General features: G+C 31.4%; 2 protein-coding genes across 2 annotated transcripts in view; one reads left to right on the forward strand and one right to left on the reverse strand.

Moving 5' to 3' along the window:
* The window catches only part of LOC143910564 (very long chain fatty acid elongase 7-like), a 21,922-nt gene continuing 3,907 nt past the window's right edge, over positions 1–18,015 (reverse strand). Inside the window, exons 5-6 of the mRNA XM_077429091.1 lie at positions 694–830; positions 1–370 (exon numbers count right to left, since the gene is read on the reverse strand). Coding sequence (XP_077285217.1) covers positions 110–370; positions 694–830 — 398 coding nt within the window. The 3' untranslated portion in view covers positions 1–109. The remainder of the gene's footprint in view (positions 371–693; positions 831–18,015) is intronic.
* Positions 16,761–18,015, forward strand: part of LOC143910561 (uncharacterized) — an 11,733-nt gene continuing 10,478 nt past the window's right edge. The window contains exon 1 of the mRNA XM_077429087.1: positions 16,761–16,840. Coding sequence (XP_077285213.1) covers positions 16,789–16,840 — 52 coding nt within the window. The 5' untranslated portion in view covers positions 16,761–16,788. The remainder of the gene's footprint in view (positions 16,841–18,015) is intronic.

Consider the following 18,015-nt stretch of genomic DNA (forward strand, 5'->3'; position numbering starts at 1 on the left):
TGTATATATAAAGATAATTATTTATTTACATTAGCATATTACAATTTAATCTTAGTTCAGAATACATTTCAAATAAACATGAATAATATATTTAATAATAAAATACATTTTAATCATCGTAATGACTGAGCAAAACTTTTCGTCTGTGTTGCTTGTCTCCATAGCCGTTTTTGACACTAGAACTGTTTTCATTTTTCACATCATTCTCCGTAGATGATTTTCCAAAGTAGGCTTTCCTATAAAAATCTCCAAAAAGCATAAACATGAAGAGATTCTGCGGTATAATCACAGCCGCTAACCAAGGAGGATATTCGCAATCCGGAGTTATAGCCAATGTACTGAAATGCACCACGTTAAACAAAAACTGCAACTGAAACGATTAAAATAGTATATAGTATAGACAGACTGGAAGCCTCCGAGATGATTTATAACTGCAAATGATGATGATGACTATAAAAGTATATTCAAAAGAGAGAATTACACATTTGGGAGAGCGACTATTGACACGGTTACATTCATCGTATGGCGTTTCTTTCCAAACGAATTTTTCATTCGAAATTGGGTATGTGATGATTTGCAACAATGTCACGAGTATTTATCTCAGTAAATCATCATAATTCCTTTCGCACAACAATACCCCTAAATATAATATTAGCGTATGACAAATTGCAACTTTCTAAACGATGCACTTACCATCTGTAATTGGGTGATGTGCTTCTTCCACCAAGGTGAATTCTTGTATTTGGAATCGATCAAGCTCAGCAGGTAATAGCCATACATGACTATGTGCACCATGCTATTTATGACACCCAGAGAAGTTCCGTGTCCTCCTGAAAACGAAAATTTTAATCTCGTTAACTTTTTGGTGCAATTATTGTGCATTACATAGAATCGTGTCGCGTGACTTTTTCGGTGAAAGTGACCGATCAAAAACGAAACCTACTTCGCAGTGCAATGCAAAAGACAACTTTCAAAATTTAGGGCCGGCCTCCCAATTAAATGGTGAATAAAAACCTAACGGACAATTCGACCCACCATTGTATATAAAATCATCGACGGCGTATCGAGACAATGGTTCGATGATGGTTTCGCACGCAACAAAGATACGTGTGATGCTTTTGTCGAAGATACGTTTCCCTTTTACGTGTACATACATAGATGGATTAACTTGAATTGATCAGATCGTGCCAGTCACTTTGTTATTAATTATATATAATAAATCTAATAAAACGTATTTGTATTTGAAAGCGGCAATGATATATTTGTCAATGGAGCAATTGTGATAATACTGATCCTATATTTCGTTTGACTGCTTACAGTAGGGAGAAAAATCAGTCAGAACGAACATATTCAATGATTGCATAAATTCGTGCCTAATTTTCATACATGGCGGTAAACATTTTTTAGCAGTAAAAGGGTATTAACTTATGGATTCAGCTTATATTTACGGTTTATTGGAAAATATTTCAACTAATAGGAATCTATATTTAAAGCCTCCCTATTGAAAAGACTACTGAAATGAATTAAATACCTATAAGGGAAGGTACATATGTTGACCGTGTCCCGGCCTATAGAAACACTGTGTTTGGAAGAGGATCTTCATTGTTCAGTTAATACAAGTGCTATTGCATGTACGTCGAAGGAGATAGTTGCTTGGCTTCGGATGAGCGAGCAGGCTGAACTACTGAAGCTCACTGGCATCCGGGGATGATGCGATGGTTTATATTCTAGTTGATTATGCAACGGTGAGATCATATTCTGAAAGATTCCTGGGGGGTCGAGGTTATCCTTTGTGTAGCTGTGCCTCAAAGTTTGGTTGGTGCGTAGCTATGTGGTGAGATCATCGTCTCTGTTGACTTAACGTGTTCCTACAGGACGCGATGATGTATGTAATAGTACAGCGCGAGTTCGATGGGGAAATTGGTGAGAACATCGGATTCGATTCGGGATAGTACAAGTTGTGCTATATTCCTACAAACTCAAGTTGTCATTATTTTTTTTATGTTTTGGTAAATAAAGGCATTCATATTACATATCAAGCACATTTCAATCTGTCAAGTAGTGATATGTCTAAGAGGAAGTAGTGAAATGTCGCAGTGGGCATGGAGCGGCGTTGTGACGTAGAGTGGCGCGATTCGTGTCGACGACGCACTATCATCCAACTGTCAAAAAATATAATTTCACAATACAATAACCAAAAGTGGTTTGATGATAATATTGAAGAATGAAAAGTATACATACATAGGAGACATAAAAATTATGAAAAAAATATATTCATATATGGCAGATTTTAAATTCTCATTCGCGACACTGGCTAGATCGTAAAATAAATTGTCTACATGAATTTTTTTTTCAAATTTCGTTCACACCATATAATCTTAGAAAATAGATTCAACGATGCACCTATTTCGAAACATTCATAAAATTGAAGCTGTAATCATTTGAACTCGACCGGTATTTTCTTCTAATAACAGGCCTGTCGTTCAATACCATACTGGAAAAAAAGCTGTATAATCAAACACTTTGTAACTGAAATTTTCTTTTCGATACTAACCACAAGCACGATTCAAACATAAGCATAATATGCGATTCAATTAAGTCATTTTACCTCAAGCGTCACGATCGCTCAACGTCATTAAAATTTACACTAAATACACCCACATAATTAAAGCGTATTTTGACCATTCAATAGGATATCTAAATATTATATTTTTGCACCATAATTTCGACCGACGATATATTTAAACTTGTCAAACTTTCACGCTGAGCTATTTTCCTTTAGCAAACAAACAAAAAAATTATAAGTTGTTATTTAAACGATCACTTCCGAGATGGCGATAGAAAATGGTTTATAATACCTACATACATACGTACATAGATACATACATAATTTTAAAATTTCGTCAATTTATTCGTTTAACATTTGAACACATCATTAAAATCAAAATTTGATATACGATTCTTAAAATGTGTATATGATATACATATATATGTATGTTGATTTATGCGTTTAACAGCATTATTAGACGCTACTTTTGGCCTTTTTGTAGAAAACCAATTTAAAATAACTGAAATCTACATATGGTAATTTGACCATATGAATTTTGTATTGACTTATTTATGCGTAAAAGAGTTACTTGTAGGGATTGAATTACCGGTTTACTGTTTTACAGATTTACCAGTAAATCTCCAAAATTTCTACAGGCATAATACTGCATTAAAAATCGATTAAGATAGCGAATTGTGGAGTAGGTAGTCTGAAATGTATTTATCTTCAATATTAAATGTCGAAAATGACAAAAATAGGATGTATACAAGGCTGTAAACTCATCATATTTCTCTTTTGTTATAGGTCTTGAAGTTTTATACAGTGGTAATCGGAGCCTTAATATATTTTCATTACATTTAAATAATTTAGAATTTCATTTTAAAAAATACACATTTATTGAAATATTTAAATTAAACATTTTAAAATGCAAAATTGTCAATGTGGGACATTTATAATATAAATAATAACTATTTTTTTTTGGAATTTTATTTTAAAATGTTTAATTTAAATAAGTATCATATTATAAAAGGAATCGGTGCAATTAAAACACAATTAAAATTTGATGATTTTTATTTTGTCGTTTGTTTATCATTTATTTTAATTTTTATAAATGGTTGTTTCAAATAAATTTTTCTTTATCTAAAACCATATACATAGCTGTCTTGACCGGTAACCAATAACATTTTTAACAAATTAACTATTAATTATTACAGATATAAAAAAGTAAAGACGAATTTGGTGTTAGCAAAGTCTGTTATTCTATTATCAAAATTTATATTTATTTAATTTATATTATTGTAATATATATTATAATATATTTATAATATGTTGTAATATATTTACTCTACATATTGTTATATATTTTTTATTAAAATATTTTAAAATTTATTTTATTGTTATATATTTTTTATAATAGTATACGTAGATATTTTTTATAATTCGATATAGAATGTTCAATAACTTTTACATAAACTATTTACTCGAAAATTCCTAAAATCACTATCGAGCCCCTGAATTAATAACGATGATCTCTAAATAAATTTGCTCTTCACGAGAAAATTCAAGTACATATAGCCGTTGTATCAATGTGAATATAAAAAACAAACAAACAAAATCCGATAGCCGGAAGTAGAACTTTTGACTTGTGAAAGATTCCTTACATTTGCGCTCAATTTGTATCGAATATGGTCTCATAGTCAATATTTGTGAACGTTTGTGTATGGTTATTTATCGAATTTTGTTTTTTATCCTTATTATATTCATTAAATACATAGATTAAGTCGTGGATTGGTCACATCCAAGTTTTTTTACATTATCTACATATGTACATACATACGTAGTAACAATAGATTAAGTTTTGTGATCATGCGAAAATTCGAACTTGTTTTATATACCCTATAGGATTTATATACCTATATACTATATAGGTATATACATGAAATTGCTGAAGAAAATAAATTTGAAGAATATGGTGAAATTATCAACGATTTAAGTGGTGAGTTTCCATGAAGATTTGGCGACTTCCGAAAAATTGAGATAGGCTTGGCAATTATACGAAAACAATTGCAATATATATTGATAGCGTATCGACGGAGATATAAATTAAGATTATATATTTACAGTGGGATGCTAATTTAAGAGAATTACACCGTCATGAAGAAATTTGAAAAATTTTACAACACCCTAATACGGAAAAATTCGACAAACTTAGAGATTTTGGTCAAAAAATGCTGGTGGTTTTTTGATCAACCTACATATGTAAACAAACATTTTCAATCGTGAATATTAATAAAAATTCACGGATGAAAATTTACAAGCATTTTTAAGAATTTCAACTACAAAATTTTCTCCTGAAATTAAAAAACTGTTAAAGATGTAAAACAGTTTCATTCGTCAAATTAAATTATTTTTTTGTATGTATCGTCAAATTTAAATTTAAAAAAAAAATGTTTTAATTCCTTTCACTGTAATGTACATATATCTAAAAATAGCATTTTACTTGCGGCCCGCTGCTCATTTTTAATTTCTAACGTGGCCCTTCATCCAAAAAGTTTGCCCAGGCCTGTTATATAGAATTATACCCAATAAAAAAAGTTATGCATAACTTAGACCACTGTCTGTTTATGCCCTTAATTACGTCGAAAAAAATCAAATTAATTATTGTAGACAACCATTTAACACGCAATTATTTAATTAAAAAAAACCATCAGCACCTACGAATAAAAGGCAAATCAGATACCCAAAGAAACAGTTATCCAATGTTATGAAGCAATTATTATAATTAACGAGCCGTCAACAAGCGCATCACTGAGCAAGTGTGGATGTCCGTCAACGGCCTATAGCCCTGACTCAAAAGTGCATCATCTCTCATTGGACGGAAATGCACTTATGTACTTACACACCTCTGATAAAAGTCACATTATGTCCCTAATCCAATCAATGATGACCGTATAAAAGCAAACACTCGCACGTCTAGCGATGACCGGTTCCGCTTTGACTCGAGTTTAACAACACCGACCTTACACTTGACACAGTTTAATTTCACTTGATCTTCAACGTGTATCGTTACGCCTCTGTATACAGCCAATGACGTTCACTGTCAATTTGACGTCATACACTCCCATTTTATTGACAATCGGTCGGGTGAAATGATATTTATACAATTAAAATCAAATATTAAATAAAATTCGATCAAAATCAGCTCACATGCATGAGACTCGCATGCAACAGCTTCGATTAAAATTTTGAATTGATATTATATTTATTTAATCTTTAGAATTTTTACATACTCGTACCACTGGCCTACAGAGACGTTGAACAATTATAGCAGTAATCAAATAAAAGCGTCGTTAATCTTATTTTTTTCGCTACTTAAACGTAAATGGAGCACACGTGAAAAAACCTGTATTTTGACTCATGCTTTTGCGTATTCTTGAATAACGAAATTTGACTGGCTACTCTTCCTTCAATTAAAATATAACTCTTAACTTTTTATGGCTGTTTATTCATGTGTGATAAAAATATTTATTAAATAAAACTTCTGTTTTAAAAACATGCCTAGAATAGTTTCAAAGAAGAATTGCAAAAATGGCTTCCGAGTTTAAATCAATATTAAATACTATATCAAAATAGATTTAAAAAATAATTTAATTAACACAGATTATAGAAGGCTGAGATATGATTTTACAGATGTCTACAATATTATTAATAAAAACCTGTTGATGTTTAATGAAAAAACTCATCTGCATATGTAAATGGTCGTATTCCAAAGTCGTCGATTTTTTTTAACATGCTCATGACATACCCAGTTTGATCATAAGATTAAGGAATATTTAGTTAAAAAACACCAATAAATTCAAACTAATGTCATATATTATAATAGCCTAGAGAATCTTAGATGGAAATCAAACAAAGTAGACACTTCAAATAAAGTGGTTAACCCAATTTGAGATCACGACTATTGTAAGACGTGCTGAAATATTGCAGATTCCACAAACAAAAAAAAAATCTACATTTGAATTGCTTGTCAGAGATTTAACCTTTTTTTCCAGCCGAATACAAGATATTTTTTGCAAAAGCCTTATGGTTTAACAAATTAATGATATCTTCATATGTAGCGGTCGAGCCAGGTTCGACCCCGCGATCTGAAATTAATTAGCCAGCAGCATAGCTCGGTCGTTAAGCTTCTACCTAACATCGAGAGGCGCCTGGTTCGATCCAATGAGCTGACCTCGATTAAAAATAATTTTTCTGAGTATATCTGTAGTGCTGCTGGTCACACTTGGATATTTCTGCTCCAGGTCGATCGTTTCCTATCAGAGTTTGCCAATTTTTTTGATTCCATTGTTGAAACGCTTCACGATTAACTTGGCTAAACCCTTCCTACCTACTATGTCACCACTATTTGAGTATGATTAATGTACAATTCATAGATGTCTCGTTAATTTGCAAAATTTCAGCGTGTAATTTTTTTTTTGATTTTTAAATGCTTTTTATTATTACGAAATTATGTTCACAATACATCTTATATCTATTTTAATAGCTACTGATCTACCGATCATTTTCTATTTTACAATTTAATTTAATTTGGTTAGTAATCATAGTATTATATTATTCTAATGTAAGTAAGATTAGTAATCACGGCATAATAGGAAAAAGAGCTCAAAAAAATATTTCGACTTGCGTAATAAAAATGCTGCATTGTTTGTAATTGGCCAATAAGGCGCATTGGGGTTTACGTGCAAGGCCTTCCGGGTATTAAATGTAATAAAAAAAATTTGCTTACATTATATGTACAATTTCGTAAACAAATTTAATTTTATCACGTTTTTATTTATTTTTGTTACATATTAAGTTCTTTAGATGTGACAGATTCCTTACGCTCAAAGTCAGCTGTTAATCCAGCTCAATAGTTCGTTAAATTAATAAATATCCCCCGACGATTCACATTGATTTTTGAATATAACAAATAATAATTTACGAAGCTGTAGATATCTTAAATGAAATTCAAGTGTGAAATTAAATTATCGAAATCGTCTTTTACGTGCTTAAATTTTCATATTACATTACAAGCGTTGTGCAACAGACAAAGAATGGAATCAAACTTAAGGTGTTGTCACCACGCACCGCGAATGCTAATCAGGACAGTGTCCAATTATGAAGATTGGCAAAGTGTCCTCGTGTTTCATGGTCACAGGAAACGACCGGGTCAGACTCAAATCGTTGCCACACGAACCCAGTGCTAAAAGTCCCCAAAAATATTGCAAAATATTACATTCAAGTACATACATACATATGGATGTATAAACCGGTGAAATTTGCATTATTACATTATTTTCAATTTTTGAAGCACCTGTATGTATAGGTATATTAGACCGGAGTGAAAATGTGACTTTTACATTTCCCACGATGGACCTAGTGGAAAACTTACATACGTCATATCAAGGAAACGTTAAACAAAAAGTGTCAATCGATTTTTTTTTCATATATGTATACCTATACACACATGCATACATACATATGTATGTATGTCATGACAGGTCACCCTAAATCGTCACTATGGGAAACTGTGTACATATTTGTACAGTGTGTGCTAGTGCTTCCAATCCCGGAAGATTACTTCAGCAACGGGATTGCGGTGCTAGGAATTTCCGATCCCGGGATCAAATGTATAACAAAAAAAATGTTCAATTGCATTTTTTTTTAATTTCAAAACCGTTCAATTGCATTTTTCAAACTCTCTCAATGTTTCACGCAAAAAATACTCCTCATATTGGCGTTCTTGTTTTGAGAGTTGGGCTACATTCTTTAAATTTTCGGTTCGAATTCATTTCTAGATTTCTAAGATTAAATAAAAAGCATCCTTTAATGTAATCAAATAAAGCAAAAAACATCACTTTGATTGAATGATTCGTTTTTTACAAATAGTTTGTACCGTCTAGTAATTATTCATAGAAACAATCCACCTAATATAAAAACTGCAATTACATTGATTTTATGTAAAAAAATTCGGATGTGACCAACCCACGACTTTATCTATGCAATCACACATATTGGCTATGAGCATTTTCGATACAAATTGAATACAAATGTTGGGAAACTTACGCAAGATAAAAGTTCTACTTCCGGCTTACGAATTATGAGCAAAACCTTATCAACTCTACATAAAGAATACACATATAAATTTTCAGCTTAATATGTTCAGAGGTGTGAAAAGAATCGTGGTCACAACATTTTTGACTTTTCTAAGAGAAAAAATCCTTCCTCTGGTTTATTGAATTTAGTTTTTTCGCAAGCCGGCGTCGAAACGGGTCAGAGAAAACAAATCTAGTATGATTGTCATTGTTCATCCCACTATTGTTCATTATATGTAGTTTTACGTTTTTTCCTTATTATTTTTGTAAAAATAATAGTTTTAAAGAAATTTCGCTACCACCGTAATCCCAGTATTCAGACTAGTTTCAGCACCGGGATTCACGGTACCAGAAAACGCTGGGATCCCGGAATTGGAAGCCTTAGTGTGCACAGTGTATGTAGGTATACAGATATTAATTACAAACCGCGAGCATACATACGTATGCTTCCAACAACCAACAAATTTAGACTAACTAAACTAGCGAGAAAGGCAGGGGATGTCAATTTTATTGGAAACGTTACCACAATTAAGTTAGATAAATTGGAAAATTCTAAGAATAGATGTTAGATCTGGGTTTAAAAATCATCCAAATCTTGTCAGCAGCGATTGACGTACTTGTAATCATCGAGAAAATCGAATATTTTTTTCGATTCTGGCTGAGATTTGACCTGCGTTTTTCTAAAAAACCTTTTGGTTTATTGAATTGAAATTTCTTATCTAGAAGTTTAAGCTTAATACCAAAATATTTATAAAATTAAGTAAGCGTCCGTCAACCGAAAATGGCAGTTTACTCTTGTTCGATTTTTCTTCCACTATTTTTTTCGACCCTTTAAGCATGTGTACTCGTCATGAAAAAATTCAAGTGTTCTTGTATCAATGTGATGAAAATAAAAAAAATCATTGAATTTTATAAACCGGAAGTGGGATTTTTTCCTTTTAGAAAGGTCAAAAATGTTGTCGGCACTACATACTTTGTCCACACCCCTGAATGTTGAAAATTTATATTTGTCTTTTTTATGTACTAACTTAGAGCTGATAAGGTTTTGGTTAGAATTTGTAAACCGGAAGTAGTATTTTTTTATATTATATATTTTTTTTTTTTTTTTTTTTTTTTAATTATATACCAGGAAGGCCTTACAGGTAAATCCCAATGCGCCTTCCTGGCCAATTACAAATACAAATGCAGCATTTTTTTATTATAAGTCGTTGAATTGCGAGACACGAAAAAACTCGCAAATTAACGAGACATCTATGAATTGTACATAAATTTTTATTGTACATCCATCAAATTTCAAATAGTGGTGACATAGTAGGTAAGAAGGATTTTTAGCCAATTTTTTTTTCCGGGAACCGTTTCAACAATGAAATCAGAGAAAATTGGCAAACTCTGATAGGAAACGATCAACCTGGAGTCACAAATCCAGGTCTGACCAACAGCATACTCTGAAAAATTCATTTTTTCATTCAGGGATAGAACCCGGCACCTTCTTGACGGTAAGCAGAAGCTTAACGTCCGAGCTATGCTGCTGGCATAGCTCGGACAATATTTCAAACAATATTTCACTATTTTATTTTGACCTTTCAAATTATTTTAATATTCTTGATATTTATTATGTATATTTAATACTGATAGTGATTCTAATAAATAAATTTTTTTTTAACAAAATCTGACAGCCGGAAGCAGAACTTTTGTCTTGTGCAAGTTTCCATACATTTGCGCTCAATTTGTATCGAAAATGCTGTCATAGCTCGTAGTATTTCATAATGCTGCCGGTATGTGTGAATGTGTTTGTACGGTTCAATATCTTATTTTGTTTTGTGACCTCCTTATATTCCTCAAATACATAGATAAAGTCATGGGATGTTCACATGCGAATTTTTTTTTCAATATAAACAGAGCAAAATGTATTTTTTGATGGTGACAATTGAGCGTTTATTTTCATTAAAAAACTATTCTAAAAAGAATATATAGGAAAAAAATTAGCTTTTTCGTGATTTGTCAGATGTATAATATTATATATCAGGTTTTACAGGTATATGTTTTTGTATAATTGAGCATTCATTCTCATTTGGTAATAAAAGTTTTGACGGTCCTGAGATCGCTAATGCTTTTGCTTCATTTTTTAGCTCTGTCTTTGACCAGAGAAAACCATCCCTTAATGCTAGTTTGGCTTCACAAATTGGTACTGAGGGTTTTGGTATTGACATTCCGCGGGTCTCGCTTGGAGATGTTAGGGTGGCTATTATGAAGCTGAAGGGGTCTGTTGGGCCTGACGGTGTGCCCCCTGATGTATTAAATGCATGCTGTAATTCGATTTTAGAGCCTCTTCAGTTTATTTTTAACCTTATTCTTGCTTCTGGTAATTATCCTGAAAAATGGAAATTATCTAGAGTCATTCCTATTCATAAAAGTGACTCTAAAAATGAGGTTTAAAATTATAGACCTATTGCTATTATCTCGGCTATTCCCAACATTTTTGACATCATCCTTCACCGTTTGATTCTTACGCAGCTTAAAAGATTATTGTGTGATGAGCAACATGGTTTTACACCATGTCGTTCCACTACCACTAATCTCGCCTGCTTCACACATTTGATCATGTCTAAAGTTGACGTTGGTCAGCAAGTTGATGTAGCCTACTTTGACTTTCGTACAGCCTTTGATCAAGTCAATAATGACGCTCTTTTGATCAGGTTATCTGAAGTGGGCTTTTCAACGCGTCTTCTTAAACTCTTTGTTTCTTATCTTAGTGATAGGAAGCAATTTGTTAGATATGTTATTTATGAATCTCCTTCATTTTTTACTCGTTCTGGTGTTACTCAGAGGTCCACTTTAGACCCATTACTATTTACAATTCTTATTAATAACCTCCCTAGAGTTTTATGTAATGCATCATGTCTCTTGTTAGCTGACTAGTTCTAGTTTAGGCCTTGAACTTAATTTAAATAAATGTGCAATTATGAGCTATGGACGTGCACATTCGCTCTATTGTCACGGATATTCCATTAGATCCGTCTTGTTGAAGCGTGTGGAATCTATGGTCGATTTGGGTATCACTTTTGATCCTCAACTCACCTTTCACAACCATATTAAGATAGTCGATGACGTTTCCTTTCGTCGACTTGGATTTTTCTTGAGATATTCTAGGTTATTCTCCAATCCTTTGTCTTCTCGATTGCTTTTCAATTCGCTTGTGAGAAGTAAGTTAGAGTATAATGCGATTGTGTGTAATCCGCATGAATCAAATTACTCTCTGATGATTGAGAAAGTGCAAAAAGCATTTCTTAGTTTCCTATATAGGAAAAAATATGGGTATTGGCCATATCTCTACCCTACTCCTTTCCTTTTGGACATGCTTGGGTATAATTCCCTTGAACTTCGGAGAAACTTCTCATTAATTCGTTTCGTTCTCCAGCTCCTACGTGGTAATACGTCATGCCCGTTGTTACTGGAGCAGTTGGGACTTTATGTCCCTAATCACTATGTGCGTGGTAGACATAATCATTTGATGGCTGTACCTCCTGCCTGCACAGTTCTTTTTCGAATGGCTCCTATTCCAAGAGCTATTCGACTTCTCAATGAAATCGTTGCTGCCGAGACTGAATGTGATATTTTCCACCTTAGTGAGCGTAAATTGTCGGATATTACTCTAACCCATTTATCTGGTAGTCTGCGCTCATAATTGTTTTCATGATTGATTGTGATTTATGAGTGAAATTTTGATTAACTCTCTTCCATTTGGGCCTCACAGGGATGTTTTGTATTTGTAGGTGTTTCTTATTTATTGGAACTGGCTGTAGGTGCAAGGCATTCCTTATGCTATATTTTTTTTATTTGATATTTTTACGTTATCTGTTATTATTAAATGCTATTTTTTATGTTTATGTATGGATGTATTAATGTTTATGTTCAAATGTATTTTTTTTTATGTATAATTGATTTGTATATTATTTTCGTTATAGGAATTCCTGGAATGCCACAATGGTCTGTTTAGAATAAAATAAATAAATAAATAATTGAATCATTGCTTACAGAACAGACTTCTTTAAGTAATTTTTTATTTCAAATTAAATTCACTTTTTTAATTTATTTTGGTCTGGAACTGAATGTATTGCGTCATTGGAAATTTCCACTGATTACAAATAATATTTAAAATAAAATTAATGACCTTGTCGAATTGATGCTGACGATAATATTTTCATAATTTCTCAAGTTTCCGAAATAAAAAATTCATTTGCAGAAATTATTTTATTTTTACACATTTGTGAAATGAATAGTATTTAAATTTTTGCGAGTGAAGGTCTTTTATTGACCCTGTTAATAAACACGTTTAATTTTGCCCATACATAAAAAAAATGTAAGCCTATATTATGTGGCCAAAATGGTTGAATATCGCCGATTTAAGTAATATGTCACACAGATTACCTAAACCCAATCTGCTTTAGATCGTCTACTTTAGAAAGTATTTAATTAATATTATGTATTAGATGTATTATGAGCATTTATAAGAATTGGAAATAGGTTTTTGAGCTCTTTTTCCTATTATGCTGTACATTAACATTAGAATAATATACATAATACTATGATTACTAACAAAAGTAAATTAAAATTGTAAAATAGAAAATGATCAGTAGATCAATAGCTATTAAAATAGATATAATATGTATTGTGAACATAATTTTGTAATAATAAAAATCAAAGTAATATGTCATAATTTTTCCAAATCACACAAAACGAGTGTAAGATTTCCTGTCGAAAAGTGTTACATATTCATAATATGAAAAAATTATATATCAGTTCCTATATTTCTACCACAGTCAATTGCCATATAATTTGTGCTAAATTTTTAAATTGCAAGAATTAAATTAATTAAAAATAATCGTACTGTAAGACTAATTGAGACTACACACAATTGACAACATACATATGTCCTTTTACTTTTGTTAGTTTTACGAACGCGTAATTGCTTGTATAAAATTGTAATTAAGACTGTTAGTGTGGATATTGAATTTTTTTAAGTTTATTAATTTTGAATGCTTTCCAAACTCATAAATTCGCCCTTTTTGTTATTAAAATAAATGACATTCATCTTTTAAAACTACGTATATATATTTTTATAGCTATAACCATGATAGCCTTCATTGATATTTCTTGAGCGTTATGCATGTTTGTAGGTATATCTCATCAGCAGTTATAATTTTATTCGAATATTTTGAAATTCGAATAATATCATATTACTGACTGATTTCGGGTTTCTAAATAGCCAAGGTCAAATAATTTGCAACTTCATACAACTCATTAGATATTTGGTAATGAAATTATCATAAAAAGCCAAAAAATACCGTACGTTCAATACTTCTCAAACAACATGAAGAATCCAGTGCAGTATTTTTTTTTTAAATTTAAGAAGTATTGTAGAACAGATTTCATTCAAATATACATTAAGATACATATACATACACATAATAAAGTGGTCTTCACTAACTTCACGAAATGCTTTTATTTTTTTAATTTTCTTGAAGTGTTTTGGTCAAAGTCCTATAGTCTTCGTTTTCTACATTCTAAGTAACAATTCTTATATGTATGTATGTATAGTACTGTATTCTTTTGTAGGGAATTCCTAGTTAGTGGGAAATAACGTTTACGGGGATGGCCTGTTGTTGGCCTGATGATCTGTTTGGACTACTGCATGTCCGAACACCCGGCTACCTGCCTTTAAAATTAGGATACGAGCGGTGTGGACCTCCTGAGTCGTAGAATAAATGCTGTGAACTAACTTTAGCTTATAATTTGGATCCCTGAACCTACCCCTACGCAACAGTACCAGTTGTATTTTGTTCGTTAAAAATTTTGACTAATACGTACTCGGTATTGATTCCTGATCTCATTTTATTGGTTTTTAGAAAATGAACCTTCATATTGGTAAATAAACCTAAATCGTTGCATTTTTTTCTCTTTTACGGAATTACATATGTACCTTTACATTGATCTATGTACATACATTTTAACCAAAAGGAAACAAGCACTTTTTTCAAAAAACAATAAAATATTTCCTAATATAACTGAGATAAAATTTTTTCATAATTCTACTTTCTTTAAAATTAAAAATTCCGTTATGAGCCTTTCATCAAGAGACTTGTGCTTTTTGTAAAATCAAAGTGCAACGTGAGGACCATTATAATTGAATATTGATAGTAATTTCACTAATGGTGTCCCGAAAAAAACACACGGGACAAAATCGCCTGGACGAAACCGCGCAGCGACAAAATCACGCAACGCATATATGTATAAACAAATATAAGCAAGATGATATATACAAAAACAAGTTATATGAATATTAAAAACAGGTCTAATGTATAATAAAAATCCCATAGAACACAGTTATAATAAAATAAGAATCGTTTATTTATTTTGAAAGTCTACTTTTGAATTTGTGCTGATCCTTCGATATTATTTTAAACTTAGAACATATAATTAATTATATTTAATATGTCGATTATTGTTATTCAAGTTTAAAAAATAAAGTGTGAATAAATTTAAAAGTACACTAAATTCTATATATTTTTCTTATATGTACATAAGACATGTTTTTAATATTTATATTAGGGTACCATTTATTGGGATGGCAAATAAAAAAATGCCCCTCTCTATAATAGCTCGCACGACAGATTCCGTTTTCGCCCGGCAAATCAAACTTCAAATGCGTTGCCAGTAACAAAAATAAATATCGACCCCAACAACCAAATCTCAAATGAATAGGGCCAACCCTAACTTAACCTAACCTAACCTAGTTCTTAAATAAATAAGTGTTGGCTGGTAAGATGTGTTTGGATGGATATTACGACGTGTGGACCATGAGGCGAGTGGGAATGGACAGGAGAGGGGCAACGCGCTGTCATCATGATTTCACTGAACAATACCCACTGAAAATGTAACTGTTTATGATTTCACTGAAACGTCAAATTTCATTTTTGTTACTGGCAACCCATTTGACGTTTTATTTGCCGGGCGAACGCCGATTCTGTTGTGCGAGTGTATTTTAGAGATGTTAATTTGACATTTGCCGTGTAATTTATTTTACAGCCATGCCAAAAGAATTATACCTTTATATTACTTGTTTTTATATTATTTACTTTCTTGTTTATTTTATTTATAGAAAAATCAACAGACAACGGATGTACATAGATATGTATAAAAAAACAAATAGTAAATATATAATATATGTAACATCCGAGTTCAATTACAGATTTTTACAAAAATTATAAAAAAAAATGAAAAAGATAAATATAAGGAAAACAAATGAAAATTTATATTCGTTTATATATGCGTTGTGCGATTTTTTTGCCGCGCGATTTGTCCAAGCAATTTTGTCCCGCGCGGTTTTACAACAATGCCTTAACTTATATAGATTGACCGAATTTTACTCAATTAAGCAAATAACAAAAAATTATCGTTTTAAATGTAGGAAAAGTACATACACATATATGCGAAATTTATGTATGCCAAAATTTAACAAGAAGACATCTGGTTAATTCCTAAGCCTCAAGCGTCCATTGAAAACAGTCGTGCAGGTTTTAAGCTGTAGGCTTAGAACATCTATTTGTCGATCCATAAATTGGACGTACAGACATATAAAAACATAAATAAAAATTCAAACGAAAAAGGACAGTTTTTTTGCATACGAATAAGACTTCGATCACAATAAACTAAAAAAAACAAAAATATTTTTATTTGTACGTAATTGAGTTTGATGTCAACTCGCAATCTCATTCGCTATTCACAGGCCAAAGGGCGACACATAAAATATTTATACAATACACATGTATTTAAAAAAAAAATGTATATGAATACAATCGAATTTCAGCCACATTACGTGCAAAGGTGAAAAATAATGTCATTTTCATACGTTACTACACATAAACAAAAATAATACAATTCGCATAATTCATAATACTATTCATATTCATTGACTCGCGATATTATTTTGACACTATTATATACAAATGTATGCGTTTTAAAAAGTACGAACATATGAATGTACAAATATCATGATATACGCATATCTTATCAATCGATAAGATACAATTTCGCTCACCATTCTTTATGCATTCATCGAACAGAAATAGCTTCAAAATAACGTCTAGAAATACTAGTAGTAAGTTCTTGTTTTACTTATTTTTATATAATTATTTAACCGTTCATTTGAAGTATATTACTCAAAATGCCAATGTGGAACTCTATACTAAAATGATAAACGGTTAATTCTAACCAGTGCATGTAAAATGATTCGCATAACCTTATCATTTACGTATATTTGTCAACCAAATCGTTAGGTGGGCCAATTTTTAAATACCTCTAGCTTATAAATATTAATAAATGATTTAAATACGGCATCGGAGTCGGGGTCGACTCCGATTCTAGCTAAAAAGTCACAACTCAATCTACGCTGGCTTGATATTGACATTTTCAAATATACGGTTAGGATTTAATGCTTTCAAACCAAACGGTTACGAGTTCAATCCCTGCCCGGTGCTGCTGGCCAGACCGGGCCGGGATTGAATATGATAGATAGAATATGTAATCCCAGGCCGATCGATTTCTATCAGAGTTTGCCAATTTATCTGATATCATTGAAATTTATTTATCTGATATCAATTTGGTTCCAACAAATTGGCAATGTTCTATTTCTCGCAAATTTCGAGTGTTCAGCATCACAAATTCGCTGATTTATAAAAATTGTTGTCAAATTTGTCCATAGATGCCGTATAAAAATTGTGTCTCTATGATGCTGTGTAAAAATTACTCTAATTGTTTATTAGAGTAATTCTGGCCATTCCTGGCCAGAAAGGCGCATTGGGGTTAGACTAAATAAAATATGAGTTTATAAAACAGTTCAAAGGAAAGTTAATTGTAATTCTTTTTTTTTTTTTTGAAAGGTTAACTATTACTAAGTTAGGAAACGATTTTTAAAAATGACTCGGGTCACCTTTGTGAAATTTAGATATTTTAGCACATGAACTCAAAATAGTTTGGCTATCGATGAAACAAAATGTTTATTTTTCGAATGGTATATTTTAATGTTGTAATAATTTAAATTATTTTTCGATTCACCTTTTTAATAAATGTCTACAAACATATGTATATGTATTAAAATATACAGAATTTTCCAAAATTTATCATTATGTTAATAAAACTAAAAATGTATGCCATAAAAGTTATTTTTCCGAAATAATATTTTTTTCAGTGCGTTTCTTATCATGTTGACAAAATTATTTTCGATAATAGCTGTTGATTTTACAAACAATTAAGATGTTCCTTATACAATAGTAG

This window comes from Arctopsyche grandis, chromosome 4 (assembly GCF_051622035.1).
Source record: "Arctopsyche grandis isolate Sample6627 chromosome 4, ASM5162203v2, whole genome shotgun sequence".
NCBI classification, from domain to species: Eukaryota; Metazoa; Arthropoda; class Insecta; order Trichoptera; family Hydropsychidae; genus Arctopsyche; species Arctopsyche grandis.